This window comes from Salminus brasiliensis, chromosome 3, assembly GCF_030463535.1.
Source record: "Salminus brasiliensis chromosome 3, fSalBra1.hap2, whole genome shotgun sequence".
NCBI classification, from domain to species: Eukaryota; Metazoa; Chordata; class Actinopteri; order Characiformes; family Bryconidae; genus Salminus; species Salminus brasiliensis.
In genome coordinates, this window is record NC_132880.1 from 35,703,812 (window position 1) to 35,720,516 (window position 16,705).

Below are 16,705 nucleotides of genomic sequence, written 5' to 3' on the forward strand. Positions count from 1 at the left end.
AGGGAAACATAAAGATCCATCTGCCAAACACTTTGATTACATCTAAGCCTTTTGGGGTAATGTTCAGTATGCTGGTGAGCTGGAACTGGAACTTAGGGAAGGCTGCTTTAATTACGTCAAGCATAAAATAGAATTCCTCTAGTCTAGGCTTTATTGCACTCTCTGCAGTTGGTCCAGCATGCTGCTGCCAGGTTATTGACTAGCAACAAGAAAATAGACCATGTTGCACCAGACTGGTACAAATGCAGAATGCAAATAAGTGTTTTAAGTCAAACATTAACAGCAGAATTGCATCAAACATCTGCCCACCAGTAAGAGTAAGGAACACCATCCTACAAATGAACACAGCTGATGTTTTCTCGATGTGCCTCATCAAGTTGATTTGGCTCAGTAGCTCCATTCCCTCAATCCTCTGGTTTGTTAAAAGCTAGTGACAGTCGTCATTCTATTCCGCACCTCCTTCTGCAACAGCTTTTGCTCCTCCTTACTGCTACACTGCAGTTAAAGGTGTCATATACAGTACTGGAAACCGGGTCTTTGATTCATAACATTAATGGAACCATATTTGGTGCAAAGCTAGGGGAGAGAAAGCACCATCTTTGTGGGTCTCCTCTAGCGCATATTTAGCTAATCTTTTCTAAGCCATTACCCTGATTATCACTGTACTACTACAGGCGTTTTGCCGAATGTTTTAACCTGTGCTTGCTTACCCGTTCTTGCTGAACCTGCAAGTACATTTTGAAACGTGTGTATGCAAGTTGGTAATGATAGGGTTGAAGGTGGTGCAGATCTGGAGACCCCAGTCACTTTTAATGATTGTCATTATTTGGTGGCATAATACACATTCAGGTTTTGTGGCAAGCTGTATTTTCTTGTCATATAAATATATGAAATTCTTTTTGTTTTTTTTACAATAAACACAAGCCCTCTTTCATTTCAAAATGAGTGTGTGATTTTATTTGGCCTTATTTTGTGTTCTGAGGATTAATAACAGGGCTATAAATTCAAGACCCGTGCAGTTATTGATATCTAGTCCATCTGCCCTTTGGATTAGATGCAGTCTATACTGGGTTCATTTTGGGTGCTTTTAGCGATTCCGGTACAAAGGTGGGCCACTGTGTGCAAGAAAACATGGGGATGTGTGTGCTGCTCATATTGCATACGGTTCCAGACTACTCCAGTACAGTTTTGTTTCACACAACACTTTTGGTTATTGGCTGTGGCAATATGTAAGCTTGGGATATCTGTGGACTCTGTCCTATTCACTCTAGCCAGGGAAGCTTGTTGGAGTGATCAGCCAAATAAATAATAAAGCAATAAAGGTAGCTTTGAATAAGAATGTTGGCTAAATGCCATAAATGAGAATCAAAACATAAACTGCAGAAAGTGTATGGAATTTCAACTTCCTGACAACCACAGATCTTCTTACCTTCTAACCTGTCTAAACCCATTAGTAAAGGCTAATGGCTATTTTACTGCTGCAAACCCATTTGAGGTTTAGGGATAGTGTCTAAGCTAAAAGGGTTATACAGTGGTGTGTTTAGGTGGTCGGGGAACTAAGGCACCCTTAGTCAAAGGACACATTTTCTTGTTCTTTTTTTAATTAAGAAGCAGTAAACAACCTAACCAAACACCCAAGCATTGCCAATGCTCAGAGACGAATGCTAGAATGTCATAGCACGGCCTTGGCTTGCAGGCTGCTCTGTCCAAAGTGTCCTGCAGTCAGAGTTAAACTGATCTAGGAACTAAGTAAACACACACATTGTGCTTGTTTTAGTTCATATTCATCAGTACATGTAAAGCCTTGTTTACAGTTACAGCTGAAACATAATGCTTTTCAGAAGAGAATGCAGTCTTTGCTTTATGCAGGTACCGGTGGCTCCTCGTTTTTCATCACTTATTTGTGTGTTTTGTACTGCACACACAGGTTGTTTACACAATGTTACACAAATGGTCCCCTTTATCTTCAGTGTGTTTTATGGACATTTAAGGCCTTATATATATCTTTTTTATTTTATTTATTTATTTATTTATTTATTTATTTATTTGTTTATTTTAACATTCCATCTTAAAACATGAAAAGATTATCCCTGGCTAAATGTAATATATATATTTTTTTATTAAATTCTTTTATTTGATTATTTCTTTATTTAATTTTGAGTACTCTTAGCATTAATAAATCATACTTTTTTCATTGTAGCTGCAATCATTTCCCTTTATGCTACTAAAATGTTTTGTCAAACGACCGTCATCAGCGGACACAGAAATGGCCACTCAGTGCCCTTACTTGTACAATATTTTAACTTAGATTGGCAGATTTCTTAAAAATAATGAACTTAACATTAACTCGAAAAATGTATGCAAAATGTACAAATTTTTAATGTAACTTGAATATCCAAAACAAAACCAGTGTCTGAAAGAGTTCCCTAGTCTTATTTAATCTGTATTGATGTTACTGCTTTTGTTCAGCAGTGCAGTTTAAAGTGTCCTGTAGGACTATCTGTCTGTGTGCCTTTACATGTATTTATGCCATGAGAATGTATACGTGTAATATACTGGTGGTGTTTCTTCAGTCCAAGAGCTTAGAGTGAATGTGGACTTCCCTGGAGAGGATGTCCTGCAGATCTACCACTGTCGACTAGCCTGCACACAGCACCATTCCTGCCTCTTCTTTGCCTTCCTACGACCTGACTAGGACAGAGATGGCAGGTTTCACTGGATTTGGTTTCTTTACAGAATATTGTGAGGTTTACAGCATGCATATTGTTCATAGCAGAGAGTGTCTCCTATTTTGCAAATAATATGAATATGAAATCATTCTATATATATATATATATATATATATATATATATATATATATATATTTTCATGTTTGTATTTCCCCCATCAGATACCTGTTTTTACCTGGATTGTCCAGGAGCAGACTTCAGTGAATTGCCCTTATCTAGCTACGCTGAATGCCAGAAAGCATGCACCGGCAGAAAAAAATTAAGATAGCTATGGGAAACATAGCTGTTAAATGAACTGTGTGTACTTTTAGTAAGCAGCAAATTTCAAATCGAACTAATCAGACGTGATAATTCCAGTTATTCACATTCCAGTGTAAACCTGCATACATTTATGGATAAACATTGGATAAACATTGGGATTACTAAATTCAAAGATGTGGAATATCATTATGGGGTAATGGTTTATTGCTTAGAGTGGTGGAAAAATGGCTTCTTAAATACTTCAGTTTAGTTACTTTACCAAACTAAAAGTAAGTGGAAGGCATGTCAGTCATTACAAGTAGATCTACTTCAGAAATTACCTCATACCCTTATGATATATCAGTTGCTGGAGTTTAATTTCTTGCAATGCCACAAAAAGAAGAAGAAGAAGAACAAGAGGAAGAAAGGCTCTTTCCCAACACCCCTTACTTAGCAATCATAATCAGAATCAGATTTATTGGCCAAGTATGTGTGGTTTAAATTACACCCCCAGGGCATTAATTTTAGAGGATCAGACTACCGTGAATTTTCCTCCACTAGCTACAGTGAAAGCCAGAAAGCATGTACCAGTGATCCAGACCAATTATTTTCTTTCACAACAGAGAGCTTCCTGTGGCAGAAAAAAGGTTAGCAGGGAAATGGTTATATGGTTCATTGATGCATTTCTACACAAAATAATGGCTTTCTACAGTTGCATAGCTGACTATGCTAATCTTTTTTTCTGCAGGAATACATGCTTTCTGAAATTCAGCTGGTCTGTTCCAGTTCCACTAATGATCTCCATCAAATATGGCCTTGTTTCAGGATTTTCAAAGTCACTGCATGAGGCGAAAGATCATGTTTCTGAGGGTATCTTTTAATGAATCATACATGTAATGTGTTTCTTAGTCTATCATTTTACCTTTTGCTTTTGTGTTTTTTTTCGCTTCTATAGAATATAAGGAGGAGATTCTTGCAGACACAGCATTTCCTGGCAATGACATTGAACAGGTTTCTGCAGCATCATGTCAACACTGCCAGTTTCAGTGTACTATACATCCTCGCTGCAGCCACTTCTCATTTTCAAGTAATACTCAGTAAGTGCTGCTAAATACAGCTTTTTCTTATCCATGCCTTTCCACACATTCCAGCATTCTAGACACTGTAAAAGCGTTTTCTAACACAAACTCCAAATGCAGTGTTTCCTGAAGTAAAAGCCATATGTAAGCAAGGATTAGTCAGTTAAGAAACAAGGATTTTATTCTGGATTTCCAAAATGCAGCTGCAAGCTTTTAAACGGTTTGACTTTTCTACACATTCACACTTGGACCTTATAATTAATCCGTTCCTGGATTGTCCGATCTGCTTCTAATTAGTAAAAAATGTCCCCAACAGTTTGGAAAAAACGCTGCGAGAACATTGACTTCTATGGTGTGGATAGTGGTCATGCTTTTGTGGATAATGCTGATATCTGTGAATATCTGTGATATCAGCAGATCCAGACTGTCAGTTCTACATGTGTCTTACCATCTTACCTGAACCTGACACCTGCCCTTAGGTAAATGTCTGCAGTTCCATAAATGCTGCAGTGCTGGAATACTGTATATACTTTTAAAAGCAATTTCTTTAACACAAGATGACAAAATGTGCTAATGGAAATACTTGACCTCGAGTGCGTTTGTCTATGTGCAGAAAAACATTTGAGTTAACTTTGTGTCAGGAACAAGTGTCCCCTAAAGTGGGTCATGATTTTGCCTAGACTTGCTTCAGTGATCTCTATGCGTGGTGTGCTCTCTGCGTGGTCTGGCTTCTCTCTGAAGAGCAGCAGGAATCAGATCTTAAGTAAAGTGATCTCTATGCGTGGTGTGCTCTCTGCGTGGTCTGGCTTCTCTCTGAAGAGCAGCAGGAATCAGATCTTAAAGTAAAGTTGGGGTACTTGAATGTAGAATTACACAAAATACAGATAACCCTACATTGGCTACTTTATTCGTTTTTTATATATATGCATACTTGATCAGTAGTTGATCAGTCACAGAGTTTTTCTTTATTTAACAATTTGTATTGTACACATGGTCTGTAACTGAATAATTAGTTATGAAATAAAAGTGAATAAAATGTTTGTGTTCATTGTTATTCCTTTTGCCAGATTTACACTATATGACTACACTATATGATTTTAGCCCTGATTTTTGATTTGCCGACTGTTTTTGAAGATCGTCAAAAACAAATCTTCCGGCCCTGGCTTGATCACTGTGTGTGAACTGTGATTGTGAAATAATACATGGATTTGGGAACATGAAGGACAATGGGTCCCTTCAGTAATCTCTTCCTAAGAATTTTCCTAAATTTGTTCATGAGAAAAGTCCAAACAAAAACCGCAGAATTGTTGCCAGCGATGCTCTTATAATTATGGAGCCCATTGTCCTTGTAAATTGAACAAATCCCAAAATACAAACGGTCCTTAAAAGAAAATCTCTTTTCTGACCTTCATCAGTGGTTTTATAAGACCCACGATTCAGAAACTTTGTAGTCGTCCTCAGAAAGATGTTTAGCACCATTTATAACAACATATTGTTGCTGTCCAGCAAAAACTTTCCAGTTTGTATATTTAGATCCAACCACAGCTTTACTAAGAGTCACAAATGACCTCCTTGTTTCATTAGATAGGGGCTGCACTACTATTCTTCTGCTGCTTGACCTTATTGCTGCCTTTGACACCATAAATCATGCGATTCTGCTTGACAGGCTTGAAAATAGATCGTATCTGGTAGGTTGCCACCAATGTGTTTATAATGAATGAAATAATGTATATTCTTACTACTCAAAAGATCCTCAAGCACCAATCTTGGTCTGCCACTATTTACTCTTTACATGCTGCTGCTGGGCAAAATAATATGTAAGCATGGCATTGACTTTCTGGATTCTCTGTCAGTCCCAGCACCACTGTAAAAAACCTAGGAGTTGTTTTTGACTCTGTCCTCACATCTGTTACATAATTAAAACAGCCTTCTTCCACCTACATAATATTGCCAAACTGTGTAATGTACTGTTCTTACATGGCACAGAGAAACTGGTGCATGCATTCATAACTGGAAGACTGGGTTGCTGCAATACCCTTCTGGTTGGAAGTTCATGCAAATCATTAAAAAAGCTCCTGCTAGTTTAAAATGCAGCTGCTAGAGGGCTCACCCTAACTCATACATTTTACCATATTAGTTCTGTTCTCTATTCTGGTCCCTGCACTGGTTACCAGTTAAATTCCGCATTGATTATAACACACTCCATCTCCTTTATAAGGCATTAAATGGTTAAGCCCCACAATATCTTAGGGAACTTCTTAAACCATACAATTCATAGTGTACCTTTAGTCAGTTCCTCCCTTTAGGAGAATCAATGCTTGAGGAAGAGCTTTCTCTTATAAAGCCCAACTCTGGAATAAACTTCCTATTGGTATTCGGGCTTCAGACACACTCTGTGTTTAAATCTAGATTTAAAACCTATTTTTCTGCTCAAGCTGTCGGATAATCCATCGATGCACTGTACTGTTATCCTTGCTAATGTAGGTTGTATGAATACTGACATTGCTGTACTGCTCTAATTACAGATTTCTGATCAGTACTGCAGTGGTAGGTTGCCCTGGACTACCCATTGGATCCTGTCCCACTGTATTACACTCCTCCCCCCAATCCCCACAAAGGTCCACAAAGTTCCACAAAATCACCCAGTGACCCATGATACCGGACGTCTGCACCAGAATTGATCGTTGGTCTTAAGCATTGATTTTTCATTCAGTATTTAACCATGCACCTGTCTATTACACTTGACTTGGGCCACTTTTGTTTAGTCTGAGTGCTTCTAGTGAGTCTAACAGAGCTGGTGCGCTGAGTGTGGGGAAGTATGGGACTTTGTATGCTTCTGCTGATGCTGTTGACTGCTCTTCCAGAGTCATTCAGTAAAGGTACAGTGATCTTAACACTCTACTATAGTAAAGGTACATTTCTGGTACATTACTGACTCATTTAATGTTTACAGAAACGTTTACAAGGAGTACAGAATGAAGCACAGACATTTATATAAGAAACTGTGACATACTGTGAATATAATAACACTACTGTGTAATAATCCAGTTATTTTCATCTTTGGTGACAAAATGCAGAAATTTAAATCTGTTATGCTTGCGGTTGAACAAGACTATTTAGGGCCAAACCTGAATGCAGTTCAATACCCTATGAAAGCATATGGGACTTTATTTATGAGCCATTTCTTACTTTAGAACAAAGAATTAACACAATCCTGTGTTTTATTTAATGAAAGCTGGTTGAGTTGTTAACTCATTTACATATGAAATTATTTTTCAATAGAAACTTCTCAGCCAACTTCTTGCAGATGTCTTGGAGTTACTTAATCGCTGCACAACACAACCATGTTAGTTCATTTCTGAATACTGCAACTTTTCCAGTGTCTGACTTTGACTGGAAGGTGGATGTGGACTTCCCTGGAAATGATGTCCAGCAGATCTACTCTCCAGATGTTTATCACTGTCAGCTAGCCTGCACACAACACCATTCCTGTAGGTTTTTCACCTTTATACGCCCTGACTGGGACAAAGATGACAGGTTTGCATACCTTTTAATCAACTGCTATTTTCACTTTAATAGCCTCATGTTCCAATTCATTGTAAAATTGAGGGTTTTTATAAGTGACTAATTAGTCACTATTAGCTAGTGGCACACTGCTGAAAATATCTAGAGACTAACTGGATGAATTGATTCTAACCCATTTATTCCAGATGTGGTCAATCAGAAAGACACAACATTGTTTCATATTTCTTGCTTTTCTATTCTTATTCAATAAGGCTCATAAATTTTATTACTTATTGTGGTATTTGGACCCCTTTTACTTGTTGTACACTGTGTTGTAGATTCTGAAGGGATATTATTGCCATTTTATTATATTAATATTGTTATTTATTTATTTATTTATTTATTTATTATTATTATTATTATTATTATTGCCACATACATTACACACAGTCCTTGTGTGTTCAGAAGTCTGACAGCTTGGTGGTAGAAGCTGTTGCAGAGTCTGTAAGTCATGGCTCGGATGCTCTGGTACCTTCTGCCAGATGGCAGCAGGAAGACATACAGTGGGTCTGTGCAAGGGGTGGGTGAGGTCGTCCACAATGCTGGTAGCTTTGCAAATGCAGAGTGTAGTGTAACTGTCCATGATGGAGGGGAGTAAGACCCCTATGATCATCTTAGCTGTCCCCACCTGCTGCAGTTTGAATGGATTGGACATTCAGATGTTTATAAGAACATGCAAGGACAAACTTGGTCAGAGAGATTTGAAAGAACCCAGTGATCACATCCAAGTCCTCTACAATGATGGTAGAGTCTGTTGGATGGACATGTACATCTACAGCATTCCATACATCAGGTGTTTATTACGGAGTGACTGCACATTACCTGGCTAAAACCATCTCTATGATGAAACATGATGATGGCACCATTATACTGGTCCATCTCAACAGGAAGAAGAGTGAGACCAGTAACAACGGACTGGGACGGACTGATAAGGCCTGACATAGGAACATTCATGAAGAAAACCTCCACCAGAGGGTACACAAACTCTGACCTTTCAACCTGACAATGACCCAAAGCATACAGCTACATCTCTTACTGTCACTGAAAGGCCCAGTCAGACATACATTCCAGACATTTCAAACATCTAGGGAGAAACCAGAAGACAGAAGAACTTTATAGATGCTCACCAACCCATTTGAGGCGCTGCCATTAACAATGAGATAAACTGCCCAAATCCATGTGTGCAAAGCTCATAAAGACATATCTAAGAAGACGTCCAGCTTTAATGCTCAACACAGGGGTGTGCAACAAATTCAGAATCAGAACTACTGCTTTTGTCAAGTGCCTGAATATACACAGTGCACTGTAGCCAATGTGAGGGTCAATGCCAATGACATGTTGCCTTTTTAAAGTCATTAACTAGAAGATTTTACTGCTAAAGGCAATTCTACTGCTATCTGAAGAACACAGCATCTGGATACCCTTCAGTGGTAAATAATCTGAAAGGAGTGACCTCAGGCTTCCCACTCAACCGCAAAGAGTACACTGCGCGTAAGACCAATATTTCACTAAGCTACCTAATAGTTTACACTTTCTTAGAGAATAAGATATAAATTACATTTTATGTGTTTGTATCAGATACCTGTCTGTCTGCCCAGCATAAGGATGTAGAATTCACAGGCACCGACTACCGAAACATGGCCGTTTCCAGTTCTAATGAGTGCCAGGAACTATGCACTAGTGATCCACACTGCAAGTTCTTTTCCTACTTCCCAGAGAAATTCTCAGATGCAGAAAAGAGGTAGGACGAACACATTGAAGTATCTCCCTGGGATTTCTAGAACTAGAAGTGCTTTTCAATCCTAAATGTCCGTCCTCTGTCCTCAGAAAAAAGTGCTTTTTAAAATACAGTTGGACTGTTCCCACACCACCAACGGTTGGAATGAAGTCTGAGGTGTGGTCTGGATTCTCACAGTCACTAGTGTCTAAGGAAACTTCAGAAGAAGGTACCTGGATATGACTTGCACAATGCTGTCTGTCGTAAGACTTTCTGGTGTTCTCTTCATGGATCTACATGTCCTTTTAGAACACTAAAGGTCTTTCTATGTTTCTCTCTTGTTTTGACAGCATGTAAGGAGCAGATTTACCCCCATTCAGACTATTTTGACAGTGACTTTGAGCAGCTCCTCGCTGCATCCCCCCAACACTGTCAGTTCTTGTGCACTCTACATCCCCGCTGCACCCACTTCTCATATTTAACCTTCAAACATCAGACAAGTAACACCTGGTGAGTAGCTGACACCTGAATGAATTCCATGATTATTTAAACATATTTAGGGTATTATAGTAACCAATGGCAACCACCTAGAAACACCATAGCAACCGCTAAGCAACAATCTAAAGGTCCCCAAACGAAAAAGATTTTTATAGCAACTTCCTAGTAACCACTTAGCCCCTCAACAGCAACCCCAAGCTACATCCAAGCAACCACACTGGACTTCTTATCAAATACCAGATACCATCCTAGTAACCACCTGGGATACCATATCAGACACCTAGCTGCATTTTAACAACCACTTGGGACACCATCGAAGCCACATGCAATGCAGTTGAAACCAACTACCAACACCTTGGCAAAAAACAGAGATATCGTATTAAGCATTGGCATCAAGTATTGGCAACACCCAAGCAACCATCTGGGAAACCATAGCAACATCTGTGCATGTGTAATACAATAGCCATAGCAACACCTTAGGGACTGCATGGGATATCATAACAACCACCCAGTTACACATTTGAAACTGTAAGACACCACAGCAACCACCTTTGTACCACTCTAGAAAACACCAGAGATGCTGTAGCAACTGCTTAGCAACACCCAGGCAACCACCTGGGGATTATTTTATTTTAAGATTTTAGAACATATGTCTGTGCAGGTATCATATGCGTTGCTTCCTAAAGCATAAGCCAGATATTAGTTCAGATGAGTTGATCAAAAAAATGGAATCGTACTGCGGATTGCCAACACGGAACTGTGAGCACTCGAACGGTGAGTGCATATCTTCTGCTCCACCTCTGTAGAATTCCCATGCTTCTTTGCAATTAAACTAAGCATCTTTCTTGTTAGTGCATTTCTTTAATGGAATTATGTTTTTATCCAAAAGTCTGGGCAACCACACAGTATGCAGATGTTGACTTCCCTGGTTTTGATAACCATTTTGTGTTGCTGGATGATCATAATGCCTGTCAGCAACAGTGCACAGCAGACCCAGACTGTCAGTTCTACACTTACGTCTATTCATCCTTCAGTGATCCAGTCTACAGGTAAACAGACTGAATCCAACATGCTGAATCATTAACTAGTAAACATTGTTGCAGTACAGATATACGGATATGATGTGGCCAGTTACCTCAGCATACGGAAAGGTCAGGCTTTTAAATTGTGTGTGTGTGTGTGTGTGTGTGTGTGTGTGTTCAGAAACTTTGCACACTGATCATATTAATGTGTCCTCAAATTGTTCCAGGCGTAGGTGTTACCTAAAGCAGGTCATGACTCTGCCCAGACCTGTTAAAGTTGTGTCCAACCAGAGTGTGATATCTGGCTTCTCTCTGAAGAGCTGTAAATCCTGAGACGTTCAGCCTACAACAGGTACTGGTTTACTGTTGTCATGCATAGCATAGACTGTGGACAAAAGTATTGGGACGCCAGCTAATTCATTGTTTCTTCTGAAATCAAGAGGATTATCCTGCTTTTGTTGGAGTAACTGTCTCTACTGTCCAGTGAAGACTTTCTGCTAGATTTTTAAGTGTTGCTGTAAGGATATGATTGCATTTAGCGACCAACTCATCCCAAACGTATTGAATGGAGCACTATCGTTCCAAAGAACACAGTTCCACTGCTCCACAGCTCAATGCTGGGGGGCTTTATACCCCTCTAGCCTGTGTTATCTGCTTTTGCAGAACATTTTCAGTGATTGATTAAAAATACTGAGTGTGAACCTCTAAATAATCCTGGTGCTTTCCCTCAATTCAAGAGTTCAGCTCTATAGCAGCTCTGCTGATTTTGGAAGTTGGACAACAGGAAACCTAAACCTGATCCATTACATTGTATGACATTACAGTCTGAGATGTTCAGTGGTCTGACTAGCACGTTACGGAGGGCCTGTTTATTTCTGACTGCACTTCAAAATAGAAGCTCTGGCCTGTGACCGAAATAGGTCCCTACTCCTTCATTAGTAATGCGCTATATAGGGAGCCACTGTTTAGTTTACTGAGTAGTGCTAGAGACAACAAGTGAATACGGACACTTCCTCATTATCATCATCATGCGTCAGCACCGGTCGCATAAACAAACACGTGAGTGACTGAGCTGTGTTTAAAGCATACTCAATAGTGCCCTAAAATGTAAATAGGGAGCCATTTAGGTCACAGCCCTGGAGTAAGACTAAGCCTATCTATCACTTAATGACAATGTTTACAGTAAAATAGGTTAATGTAATACATAAGGTTGAATACAATGTGTTTGTAATAACTAACTTTATTTAACAATACTGACACCTCCCACGTTTAATATTTCCTCATTTATCTTTAGTTTCAGATGGAGCCAGCTTGCATCTTGCTGAAACCCCTTAAGAAGAAGAAACAGAAGAAGAGGAGGGAGTTTCCTGCTGAAAATATTAAACTCAATTACACATACATTCAACTGTTTTGCACTCATTATTCAACTGTTTTGAATATTTGAATGTTAGATTAAAAATACATCATAAATATTTGATATACTTTACATTTTTCTTACATCGAAAAAATCAGTGAAATTTTTAAGAAGTTAACAGTTTCTCGTTTTTTACAGTAAAACACAGACATACACATCACCTCTGTGAAGCAGTATGTCATAAATATAAATTTAGACAAACTGAAAGGACAATTGGTGGGTGGGTGGGGAGGGGATCATAGAGTATAACTGCATACTGTATTAATTAGTAGGTTAGCAGATCTAAAGTTACTGACTCATCCAAAAAGATATTTATCAAAGGGAAAGGCATGACCAGCTAGAAAACGCTACTGCATTTGCATTAAGATTTTCGGTCATGGCATTCTTATTTAATTTCTAAGTCATGGAAATGCAAAAATTTAATAACCACACTGAGCTCATAAATTTTTTGTAGACTTCCTTAATAATGAATCATTCAGCTACTTGACACAAATGTACAAACCTTGTAACTTCACCTTCACCCAGGTATATATGCAATCCCAACATTCCTTTACACATCAACTCTGGGGTCTGTGTGCTTTGGTCCTCGTTTGTACTGTGCCGGAAAGAGCAGCTCCCAATTTTGTGTTTGAACAACTCTGGCATCAAAGTACACGGCCTCTAGAAACTGTGGTGCTAGAAGTATGAACACCGAGAACTGACATACTGTGAACCTCAAACACTGTTGTTTTCTCTTTCGCAAAAACAATCTGGCCAAACCAAAAATCCCCAGACTTCGGTTTCGTGACAGACTTGGCACATTATATTCACGCCTCCAAAATGTACATAGTCCCAGCCTACTTGTGAAAGGCCCAGTCAAAGCTGTTGAATGGTAAAATGTGCCTGCGCCTTTAGAAGGATAAGCTATTGTTGATACTAGAGAGCAGCTCATCACCTCCAGAGTGTGCTAGTAATGGAAATACAGGTTGCCAAGCAGACCAGGCTTTATGACAGCAGCTTTTCCTGTGCCAGTGCTCGCAAAGGGAAAGCTCAAACTCAGCATGTGCCCAAGCGAAAGCCAGGGGGAGCAAATGGAGATCTGTGCTAAGCTAAAAACTAGCACTAACACTTCACTCCCTCAAAAACAAACTACTTTAGCTGGACCAGACTAGAGCAAAACACTCATGAGAAGGGAAAGGACTGGATTATTTTTTTACCAGTAAAATAAAATTATGAAGCTAAACCTGAGGAAGCAAGTGGGGGCAAGGCTACAAGCTATCCGGCTAATCTTTAATTTGCTCTTTTGCTCTTTCGTAGACTTAGGAAAAGTTATAATGTTAAAATGATGCTTTAATTGGCACCAACCAATTAAATCAAGTTCTCTGTAAAAGGAAAATTGCCAGGTGTTATTCTGAGGCAATGTAACAGGGTTGTAAATGAGCTTGTTAAATGACATCTGAGCATTTTTTTACCCCAACCAACGTCTCATACTTACTATTTATACATCAAATAACAACTAAAATAGTCTACTGAATAAACGCATTCCTTGGCATGTTTAAATTTACAGATGGAGTGTAATTTAACCTTATTCACTACATCAATGCTTAGTGGAATCCTCCTATATTCCTATTCATTTTCCTGGCATTCTTCTTCACTCTATCACTCTCTCCGTCTTTGACTCCCTCAGGCCAGCCCCTCCCCGTGGGAAAGCCTGGCTCATGTGACTGTGGCGGCCCAAGCTGGAAGCTGCGGTGGCAGCGCTGGCTCTGCTGCTGCCAAAAGAATGACAGGCTGGAGAAGTTACACACACACACATGAACACGCACACACACACACACACACACACACACACACACACACATATCACTCACACGAGAGTCAGTCTAAACATTCAGCAACATAAACACACAAACACACACTTTCCAACCCACATCCAGCACGCCACTCGTCCATCCCTGTGCTGCTTTGCGGACCCACACTTCAGTCCTCACAGACACAGAGTCCCACCACAGCCTGGGACACACACACACACACACACACATTCCAGATATGTGCATGCACACCCCTTTTGAAATATAAACTAGGGAAAACACACAGGCAAACAAACAACAACCCCACAACCAAAAGCCTCCATTCTTGCATGCATTCAAATGCGTCACTTCAAATCCCCGTAAAGTGGCACTCTCTGAAGCTGTGCCAAACGTTTTAATGTCTCTTCAGAGGGTAAAACATAGTGGTGTTGTTTGTTATACAGTAATCACGGTCAACACCACACATTGTGCATCACTTATTTTCTTTCCTAAAAAAAAAGCCCACATTTCTGAAGTCTTTGAACGTGTGCCGAACACAGAATGCCTGCATCAACGAATGTATGTGTATGCCTAATTATGTGGGTCTCTAATGTGCTGTCTGTCATGAGAATGACACATACCACATGTCTGTGCTGTTTTAGATGGTTATTCACTGTCCACATGCTTTAAAAGATAACTCAGCAGAGCTGTTTTGATAACTTTTGTTTTGATATTTACTGGATTGAAGTTGAAAGGTCTCAGTATGTGGTCTGTCTTTTTTTTAATCAATAGCTTGATGGCTTCAACTCAATCTTGTGAGCTAACTGTCACTTCTGTCCAGGGAAGGCTTTCTACTAGATTTTGGAGCATTGCTGTGAGGATTTCATTGCATTTAGCAATAAGAGCATTATTAGAGTGAGTTCATGATGTTGGATGATCACCACCGCACCTCATCCCCAACTTCCCAACTCATCCCAAAAATGTTGGATGGAGCACCATCATTCCAGAAAACACCGTTCCAGTGCTGGGGGACTTTGTACCTATGGTGCACAGGGTGTCCTTTTCTATTGACAAGGTTTATTTATAGGGACTAGACAAATAATGTGCGTGTGTGTGTGTATTTGCACATCTGTGTCAGTAATATTCATTAGAAAGGATGTCCACAAACATATATGGACATATATGGTCCTGTATGTGTTAAGGGAGTGATGTCACTATGGTGAGATCCAAAAGAGCTCTCTGAGGCCTTCAGAAAGGAGTCTAGAAAGAGATTTAAAAAGACCTCAGAACAGTTAGAAATCAGCTGTCCGCTAAAAGTTAAATAACTGCCAACATGGACAGATCAGAAAGCGACAGTACAAGATTGAGTTTAATGGGAGGTGTGCAAGGAGGAAACCCTTGCAGTCAAGAAAACATCAGGGCAAGATTCATCTGTCCAAAGCACATTGTTCCAGTAGTCCTGGTCTTTGTCTGGAGGCTGTTCTGATGTTTTGTTTTTTTACAGCAAGGTGCCATCTCTTTCTGGTGGTAGATGCCGTACTCTCTCAACTCTGGCGAGAGATGACATTTTATTTATATAAAAGAGATTTAATTTTAAATTTAATAAAAAATTAAAGAGTTAGATTTCTCATTTGTTTGCAGAACTCTCTGGGTGGGTTAATGTATTAATGATTGATGGGTAGAAATAGGCATTAAAAACCTAATTCTAAAGTTTACAACAAGTAAAAAGACACATATGTTTGTTTTTTGTATTGATTTGATCAAAATCGTAAAAAAAAAAGAAAGTTTTTTTTACTGCTGAATTTAATAATAGAATAGAATGGATGTATGTTTTGGCACATTTTCCCCAATATAATATATTTATAAATATATCCTAATATTCCCTAATACAAAATCAGAAAATAAATAGAATTGTGCTCTAATTTTGAAATTGACAATTTAAAAAAAAATTATTTCTTATCTTGTGTTTGACGGTATATACAGTATATCTATACCACAAGAAGAAGTTTGGAAATGGTTAAATGAACACGCTGTTATTTGTATTTATTTTAAAATTAAAAGGTTTTTGAAGTAAATAAATGCTTAATGTGTGTGTAAGAGAGAGGATGTGTGTGTGCATAATTTTAAGAACTGTACCTCTTAGAAAGAGACAGTGAGGATTCTTTCAAATTACAGTGTACAGACTGAGAGTGGTAGGCCGAGGCAATGAGAGGGCACATGATGCCCTGTTTCCTTTCGGTGGTGTAGGAGCTTAGCCAGCACCCACCACGTTTTCCCTCTGCGGCCTGCTCCGCCCTGCACCCTACCCATCACCGTGTCTGCAGAGGACCCTGGAGAAAACACTAAGTGGCACCTTGCTCATATTGCACCCAAAGGAGTCTTTCAGATAATTAGCCTTCTGTCTGCTCTCTATGGTCACATGCATTATCTCCAGCGCCTTTCCTATGGTTGCTCGGGGTCACGCAGTGCACTTCCACTAAAACAACAGAAGCAGTGTCTGGTGTGCCATCATCCAGCTGAGAGGCATGTCTGGCCAAAAGTAACAACTAATGCTGGAAGAACACCAAACTAACAGCGACTGCTGCTTTGCCTCGGGTTACTTACTGTGAGTTTGCAAGATAAGGGGAATTCTATATTCTTTATAATCTGGAGAATTAGCATTCTGGACATCT

At 39.3% G+C, this 16,705-nt stretch overlaps 1 protein-coding gene across 1 annotated transcript; it reads left to right on the forward strand.

Annotated features, from left to right (window-relative positions):
• The first annotated feature begins 6,867 nt into the window (after window positions 1–6,867).
• Window positions 6,868–12,213, forward strand: LOC140551388 (coagulation factor XI-like). The gene is made up of 10 exons (XM_072674802.1): window positions 6,868–6,928; window positions 7,430–7,586; window positions 8,995–9,104; window positions 9,192–9,354; window positions 9,441–9,559; window positions 9,681–9,840; window positions 10,490–10,602; window positions 10,718–10,877; window positions 11,078–11,202; window positions 12,145–12,213. The coding sequence occupies exons 1-9, from the start codon at window positions 6,868–6,870 to the stop codon at window positions 11,181–11,183; spliced, it is 1,149 nt and encodes a 382-aa protein (XP_072530903.1). The 3' UTR covers window positions 11,184–11,202; window positions 12,145–12,213.
• Window positions 12,214–16,705: the final 4,492 nt, after the last annotated feature.

Excerpts from the sequence above, each read along its gene's own strand:
- LOC140551388 (XM_072674802.1), top strand. The coding sequence starts at position 6,868 with ATGGGACTTTGTATGCTTCTGCTGATGCTGTTGACTGCTCTTCCAGAG. Across the intron at positions 9,355-9,440 it reads TTCTCAGATGCAGAAAAGAG|AAAAAAGTGCTTTTTAAAAT; the intron begins GTAGGACGAACA and ends CTCTGTCCTCAG. Across the intron at positions 9,841-10,489 it reads CATCAGACAAGTAACACCTG|GTATCATATGCGTTGCTTCC; the intron begins GTGAGTAGCTGA and ends ATGTCTGTGCAG.